The sequence below is a fragment of the Rhinopithecus bieti genome, unplaced genomic scaffold, assembly GCF_001698545.2.
Source record: "Rhinopithecus bieti isolate Rb0 unplaced genomic scaffold, ASM169854v2 scaffold_50517, whole genome shotgun sequence".
NCBI lineage: Eukaryota > Metazoa > Chordata > Mammalia > Primates > Cercopithecidae > Rhinopithecus > Rhinopithecus bieti.
In genome coordinates this window covers 3,751-12,714 of record NW_016819943.1, presented here as the reverse complement: position 1 = coordinate 12,714, position 8,964 = coordinate 3,751, and the positions used below count along the sequence as shown (strand labels likewise).

Sequence of the window (8,964 nt, the reverse complement as noted above, 5' to 3'; positions counted from 1 at the left end):
TCATACCAAAATACACTAATCTGTATTGCACTTGGCTGAGTGTACTGGTATCATCTGGATTATTTTTTAATAATCCTTTCATTTCACCCTTACATTATTATACCACAAGATGAACACCAGAACTGATCTCCCCCTGTGCACAATCAATTCCTACTGAATAGCAATTCTACCTCTAGTATCAAAGACCTTTTTCCATCTTCACATTCTCCTACAGTTGTTCACAGGGACTATGTAAGCTTCTTACCCAGATGTCTGTAATTCTACCCATTTCTCTTTTCATAAGAAGCAAATACATGGTAAGCATCATTCCTAATTTTAAAAAGAACAGATCATCCTGGAACCTTCAGTACTTGAACTGTCTTAATGTGATGTCGTCGGACACCTCACAATATACTCATATTGATCTCACACTGATCAACATATCAGTGTGTCTGAACAAACTAGTTTAGTATGGCTACTCTTGGAGAGTGTAAGATATAATTATGAACAATGTTTTATAAAGATCTACATTATCGTCAACAAAAGTGGATTACTTCCAAAAACTAAAAGCTCAGAATTTTTAGCACAGTTAACCTGAAGTGAGCATCTTTTCAAAAAGCATTCAAAGTCACTATGACATATTAGAATATATATGCAGGTGGAAATTACCATATTTTAGTATACTACCAGTTACAATACATAACAGTAGATACTAACTAGAAGTTAGTATCCTTAATATTCTGAGATACTTCATGTCAGTTTAGTTTTATGGAACTTGCCTTTTCAAATATATACCAATGGGATGTAAAGAAAAGAACGTTTACCTTTAACAGAGGATGGCTAAGAAAGTTACCCTCATTGGATTAATGTAGTTAAAATATGAAAACCACAAATAACGATGACTAAACTTGAGCATTCCAAACCACCAAAGTGTGAATATGTGTGAACAGTTAAAATCAGGCTATTCTTATTCTAGCAACTCTCTACTTTCCCAAGGCAACCCAGGCCATTTTCAGACAACTCTAATTACTAGATCTTTTAAGATTGTGTGCAGTACCTGCCTCCTTGAACCTTCCAACAGTTAGCCTCTTTCTGCCCTTTAGACTCTTACAGATCAAGTCTAAGTCCTCACTCACATGATCATGATTAGCAAGCAAGTATTGATAGACAGTGACCCTATAAGACCTCCTCCCCACTCTGCCCTGTCCACAATGTTGTCTCCTATCTAAACAGCTCCATTTCCTTCACACAGCTCCCATCACAAGGCTTTAAATGTCCCAGCCCTCCTACTCCAATGTGTGGACCCTTTCAAGGTGTGGTCCCAGAAGTGAACACAATGCTTAGGCTTGCCTTGACAACATAAAAGACAATGGGCCTATCATCTGACTCACTGAGGACACTTTAGGAAATACTGCCCATGGCTGAGAGGACATCAGCACACCGCTGATGAACATGAAGCCCAGAGTCACTGAGAGGGTTGCAACCTTTCCACAGGAGGCTGCTTTTACATGCAGCCACTCCTTAAATTCTGTAATTTCCTTATGTAAGACTTTTAATTTCTGCTGTTAAAACTCCCCATTTGATTAGATTTGGTCTCTTGATTCACCTTGATTCTCATCCCATGTCCTAACTGTTCTACTCCATAGCTATCCCTTACAATATTGAATGATTAGAAAATCTGATCAGCACACCAAGAATATCCTCTAAAGAAATATTTTACACCTAGCACATAAGTGGGAATTCAGTATTTGTTGAATAAATGAGTTCATATGCTCTTATTTACAGTAATCCCGCCTTATCCACAGTTTTGCTTTACAGTTTCAGTTAACTATGGTCAATCGTGATCCAAAAATATTACAGTACTTTGAGAAAGAGATAGAGACCACATTCACATAACTTTTTTTTTTTTTTTTGGAGACAAGAGTATTGCTTTGTCAGCCATGCTGGAGTGCAGTGGCACAATCTCAGCTCACTGCAGCCTCCACCTCCTGGGTTCAAGCAACTCCGCTGCCTCAGCCCCTTCAGTAGCTGGGATTACAGGTGCTCACCACCACACCTGGCTAATTTTTTTTGTATTTTTAGTAGAGTCAGGGTTTCACCATGTTGGCCAAGCTGGTCTCAAACTCCTGATCTCAAGTGATCCGCCCACCTCAGCCTCCCAAAGTTCTGGGACTACAGGTGTGAGCCACTGTGCCTGGCCTCACATAACTTTTATTACAGTATATTGTTATAATTGTTCTATTTTATTAGTTATTGCTGTTAATCTCTTACTGTGCCTAATTTATAAATTAAACTTTATCATAGGTATATATGTATAGAAAACCAGTATTTATGGGATTCAGTACCATCTGTGGTTTCAGGGGTTTCAGGCATCCACCAGGGGTCTTGAAATGTATCTCCCACAAATAAAGTGGGAGAACTACATAATCCTAAAAATTTTGCTGGGCGCGGTGGCTCAAGCCTGTAATCCCAGCACTTTGGGAGGCCGAGACGGGCGGATCACGAGGTCAGGAAATTGAGATCATCCTGGCTAACACGGTAAAACCCCGTCTCTACTAAAAAATACAAAATCTAGCCGGGCGAGGTGGCGGGCGCCTGTAGTCCCAGCTACTCGGGAAGCTGAGGCAGGAGAATGGCATGAACCCGGGAGGCGGAGCTTGCAGTGAGCTGAGATCCAGCCACTGCACTCCAGCCCGGGCGACAGAGCAAGACTCTGTCTCAAAAAAAAAAAAAAAAAAAAAAAATTCTGTAAGGCATTATCACTCATTTTATTACAAGACTAATGAGATCTGAGAACTCAGAATAACCATGATCTTCTGATTCCAAATCCTGTACTCTTTAAACTACTGCTCATCCCTCTACATATTCATGGCAAAAGTACTGAATCAGACAAGGATGGGAGCAGAGGTCTTGACAAGCCCCCCATGATTATGTTAACCCAATAGTCTGCAAAATGGTTAAAGCTAACAATAAACTATCCACCTAGTCTGTTCCAACTTTCTTCATGCTATACACCTTTTTTTTTTTTTGACAGGATCTCACTCTGCCACCTGGGCTACAGAGTGCAATGGTGTGATCACAGCTCATTGCAGCCTCAACTTCTTGGACTCAAGCTATCCTCTCATCCCATGATGGCCTCCCAAGCAGCTGGGACTACAGGCGCACGCCACCATGCATGTCTAATTTTTGTACTTTTTTGTAGAGACAGGGTTTCACCATGTAGCCCAGGCTGTCCAGCCATGGCCTCCCAAAGCACTGGGATTACAGGCATGAGCTACCACACTGGGCCTTAATGGTTTTTATTAATGTAAATACAACTATGTATTCCCAATGCCACATTCATAAATGAGAAATTTTAATTACTGATATCTTTAAGTTTTTAACAGAAACAGTGATACAAAGCTGTTACAATTACTTAGTTTTTAAAACAATCTGCAAATCAGTCTGTGAATGGTATTTACATATTTAACATATGTTTACAAGAAATATTTACCACTGCCCAGGCACGGTGGCTCATGCCTGTAATCCCAGCATTTTGGGAGGCTGAGGCAGGTGGATCGTGAGGTCAGGAGTTCAAGACCAGCCTGGCCAACAGAGTGAAACCCCATCTCTACTAAAAATACAAAAATTAGCCAGGCGTGGCGGCATGCACCTGTAGTCCCAACTACTTGGGAGGCTGAGGCAGGAGAACCACTTGAACCCAGGAGGCAGAGGTTGCAGTGAGCCGAGACCATACCATTGCACTCCAACCTGGGTGACAGAGTCTCCAGCCTTTGAGACTCTGCTCCAAAAGCAAAACAAAACAAAACAAAAAAACTACAAACAAGAAATGATTACCATCATCAGTTATAATCACGCTCTGGAGAACTTTTTTAGCACTTGCAGGATTTGGAACTTGTAATGATAATTTTCATAGTACCAATTCATAGTACTACAAATTGGCATTATTTTCTCTCAGATGTTAATACCTACTGGTAGTTTGTAAGGTAGTATCTTTAATCAGTTAGGAAGCTCATCTTAACAGTATAAATTCTTTAAATATAAATTACGTATTTAAATACAAATTTAAATATAAATTATGATTAATTCATCATAAACAATGAAATCCTGTTCCTTTATTATGTTCCTCTTCAGTGGCTACCTTAACTGTAATTTATCTTAGTTAATTTTTTTGTTCTCATCACAAAACAAGAAAAAAAAAACACTATACAGCAAAAAGGCCAGATGAATAAATTAGTAAATTAAGAACATTCATAGTTTTGCCCTTTGTTCTCTGATACAAAAGCAAAGATTTTAGCATTTGCCCCATTTCTTCTCATCTGTGAGATGCTGTCGACACTAGAAAAAGAGTTAGTAGATTGTTTCCTAACTTGAGTCTTCAGTTCACAAACTGGCCTTAATAAAGAATACATGCCTTGCAAAGAACACACAGACCAAGTCAGTCAAGTAAATCCTAATGGCTGTATTCATCTCTGGTTTCATGCAGCAGAGACTTCAAATAACCGTGGAAGTTTAAATGCAGGAAATGCTGCAGCCCCATCTACTGGAGAGGTGCAGGTAACTGAGACTGATTTTTAATAAATTTATCCTTATGTGTGTAGGTAAGAACCTTACCTACATCTTTTCGTCCCGGTTTTTCAAAACGTCTGTCACCCCTGGAAAAGAAACAATAAATTTCAAACAAAGTCCCACAGTGATATAGATTTCCTATCTGTGACACTCACTTTCCCACTTTTCTAAAAGCATTTCTTCTTCAAATTACAAAACAAATACATAGTTATTGCCTAATATTTGGAAAATACAGAAAAGCACAAAGATAAAAAGAAAAATATCCATCCCCTCACCTACCAAAAGCTGTTTCTATTGACCCAAAATATTGTTTTTTTAATTAGATACATAGTATACAGTTTTATATACTGCTCTTAGAATGTCTTTTCCCACATCATTAAATATTTTCAAAAACACCTCTAATGCTCATATAATATCCTACTTTGTGGATATACAATTATATAAGGGCAATATCAATATGTTTGGCTTATTTCCAATTATTTGATATTATAAATATCATCACAGTGAACATTCTTGTACATGCATCTTTGTGCAATTGCTCCCACTCATCTTGATAGACTTCATATAAAGTCACAAACAATACAGAGAGAAGATACTTTTACTAATACCAACAAACAATAACACGACAATTTGGTATTTGGTATCAAATACCAAATCAAATTAACTATGCTGGCATTCATGTATTAACCTATCCATCTAGAATCCTTCTTCCTTTAAATGAGAATCATTTAAAAATTTCTAGGCCGGGCGCGGTGGCTCAAGCCTGTAATCCCAGCACTTTGGGAGGCCGAGACAGGCGGATCACGAGGTCAGGAGATCGAGACCATCCTGGCTAACACGGTGAAACCCCGTCTCTACTGTGGCGGGCGCCTGTAGTCCCAGCTACTCGGGAGGCTGAGGCAGGAGAATGGCGTGAACCCGAGAGGCGGAGCTTGCAGTGAGCTGAGATCTGGCCACTGCACTCCAGCCCCGGCGACAGAGTGAGACTCCGTCTCAAAAAAAAAAAAAGAAAAATTCTAACGTACAACTTGATATTCAATACTTAAGAGCATTTTTTAAAATGAAACCCTTTAACTGTACAAAAACATTTCTCCCCGCAGAAAGCACAAAAAAGGTAATTTTATATGCCAAGAAATTTTATGCCAATATGTGGATCCCTTAGTTACCTTTCCTCCCAGCTCTGCGATCTATGCATTTCTCTGCCACCCCCTCGACCAAAAACACCCTCTACTTCATCAAAACTTCTTTGGTAGAAACCACATTCACCTCTGCCTCTACCTGAAAACAAGAAAACAGAAAAAAATGATAGATGTCAACATGTGGCACACATTCACCACTATAAATTAGTATCCAAAGTTCTCTCTATACAAGGCAGGACATCTACATTTAAATATTGAACGAGGCCTGATGATCTTGACTTGTGACACCAACAATGGCATTGAAGTAGGTAGACCACAAGAGGCTGAAAGAAACAAGTTAAAAAACTAAAGTAATATAATGTAACAGACCCAGTCCTGAACAAGAAAGTATAAACATTAAGTTCTTTAACAAAAAGTTGAAAAGTGAAATTCTAAGAAGTTCAATAAAACACTACCGTAGATTAAATTTTTTACTGTTTTATTTTCATAAAATGGAAGAAATCTTGGTTTAGAGAGTTTAAGAAGACAGGGGCTAAAGTTAAAAAGTCAAGCATAAAAGTTAAAATAATTTATCTAATCCCAGAAAAAGGATAACTTAATAGATCAATTTTAAAACCATCAAATCTCATGAACGCCATACAGGGTATATTCCACAGTAACCAAAGGTACAGTTTACCCAAATCTTGAGATTAAAAAGAAATATATCAGGACTAAACTTGAACCAACAAAGCTGGTAGTGTGTGTGGGTACAGGGATTTAGAGGCTCTCTCGGGTGGTTCAAGCGTAAACTGGCCTTTACTGAAGGCAATTTGGTCAGATCTATTGACATTTGACTCAACAATTCTATTTAGGATTTATCCTAATAGAAATAGTTGTACAAAAATGCAAATATATATGTATGAAGATTTCACTGTAATTAAAAAAAAACTAGAAATCTAATCAATAAGGGATGAGCTATATAAATTCTGATAAAACGATACAGTAGAACACAATGATGCCACAGTGGATTAAGTACTGACGTTATTCTGTTCAATAACAAGAACATACTGAAGAACAATGCATATAAAAATTACCCCATTTATATAAATGATATAGCTGCTCCATTAGGGTCAGGAAGGTTATATATCCAATTGTTAGGTCTGGAGGCAGAAGACCATATGTACTTTCAGCTTTTTAGCTTTATACTTTATGTACAGTTTTCCCAACAAACAGTTGTATTCAATACACAGGTGAGAAAATGAGAGGAGGGGAAGGGGGTGGGGGGGGTCTAAGGATGTATTTATAACCAGGTGAAATCTTAGCCATCATCCCTAGCTCAATTTTTCTCACAGTGCACAATGACCCAAAGAAAAATGATGATGGATCTTGATGAATGCATCCCAAAGCTAAATATAATTGAGCTAATTACTTCAAATATCCATGCAGTAATTTTATTTCTTATTTGTAATTTATAAAGAATTAACTCAGAATACAGTTTTACTTTTATATGGCTATATTATATCAAAATAATGCACCAAATTATTTTGTGGGTAATCTTAGAAACAATGGATACCCTCTTGACTAGTGCAAGTATCCACTTCTTTTGTCAAATGGAAGTGAGAAGCACAGTGGAACTGTAATAATCTTAAAGTTACCCTTCCACTTGTGTCAACTTCACTTAAAGTCAACTCACAGTTTAAGTACTTCTCCCCTTCAGGAAATGTATACACTGTATTTAAGATCCTAAAATAATGTAATACAAATTGTCATGTAACACCTGTCCTCTACAGGAAGATTTAAGGATGGGGACAAAAGTCTCCTTGCCTTTTAGAGAAAACCATTTTCTCAGGAAGGCCATTACACTTGTACCACCTTGAAGATGTTTTATTCCAGAAACACATAAATATAAAAAACAACCTCCAGCTTACCAGAAAAATAAGCAAAACACATATAAAATATCTTCTCAGTTGTGACTAGCACTGACACTGGCCCTGCTAATGATACTAAAACTTTATGGTGGGACATATTACAACGATCAGGTTCTAAAGCTTTCCAACTTGAAAAAATTTTATTCTTCTACAGAGTGGTTCCCATACATGAATAAGGAAGTAAATATAACATGATGAACCTATCGTAAAACTCAATAAAGAACTGTTCTACTGAGAGTTCACCCTATTCTTTTTGGGAATTAAAACATACTTCCTTTTAATAATGATGAAGACAATGGTTGAGAGTTGTGTCAATCCACTTTATTTTTAAACAACCTAACCAAATAAAATAAGATGACAGTTTCATGTTGTCTTACCACCTATTTAGTTTATTTAAATTTTACTAGTACATGATATTTAGCAGTCTGGAAATCAGTCAATTTCCACATCAAAGTTTCCTAAAGTTGCAAACAGCCAAGATAATCATCTAATGTTAGCTCTGTCTATACAAAGAAAAACCACAATAATCATTATTTAACCAGCAAGTTAAAATTAAGTAATGAGTGGAAACCACAATACCACAGATTATAATTACAATCTTGTTTTAGAAAATGAGCTACTGAGATCATTAAAAAGAATGATCTCAACAGGTGGTTGAGATACTGTTAAAAGTACTTTTCACACCAACTCAGTTCAGTCACTTGACTAGTTTCATGCCATTCTTCAACATCAATATGTAAAAAAAGTCACAACTTCTTACATATGTCACAACATCTATCTTTTTTAACACAGCCTGATTAAATTCTGAATGTAAGCCTTCTATCATATGTGATAACCCTTCATTTCAAAGAGACCAAAAAGCAAGGAGAAATTCAATCATAAACCAAAAAGCAAGGAGAAATTCAATCATTCACTTGTTTCTCGATTAAGCAATTGGGGGGGAGGGTGCTGTTTAGAGATTGTTTGGTATTTGCAGCACACAAAGTCGGTGTTATTCACACTTCTTCATCAAGACGATCTCTCCCTGGCTCACCCTGAAAAGCACTGGAGGCACAGTTACCCAAGTACAACCTCTCCTTGCCACCAACCCACAGCGGAAAACCACAGGAAACGCCCAAGTAGCAAGCCAGAGCCATAAGTGGTCAGTCCCAACTCGAAACCACCACCATGCCACCAAGATGCATGGATCTCAAATTCTGGACCAATGGAACCTAATTCGGTATATGAATCTGAATTGCCTGTGGAGCTTTTGAAGCACACACATGCCTAGATCCCATCACCCAAAATTTTGTTGCACAGGTATTTCCTGTAAGTTTTACAGATCAGTCTAACCTCTCCTCAGGTTTAAAAAAAAAAAAAAAAAAAAAAAA

General features: G+C 37.6%; 1 protein-coding gene across 1 annotated transcript in view; it reads right to left on the bottom strand.

The window, feature by feature from the left end:
* GIGYF2 (GRB10 interacting GYF protein 2) overlaps positions 1-8,964 on the bottom strand; it is a gene marked incomplete at its 5' end in the record, with an annotated part of 108,841 nt that overhangs the window by 98,295 nt on the left and 1,582 nt on the right. Inside the window, 2 exons of the mRNA XM_017859364.1 lie at positions 4,594-4,634; positions 5,715-5,826. Coding sequence (XP_017714853.1) covers positions 4,594-4,634; positions 5,715-5,826 — 153 coding nt within the window. The remainder of the gene's footprint in view (positions 1-4,593; positions 4,635-5,714; positions 5,827-8,964) is intronic.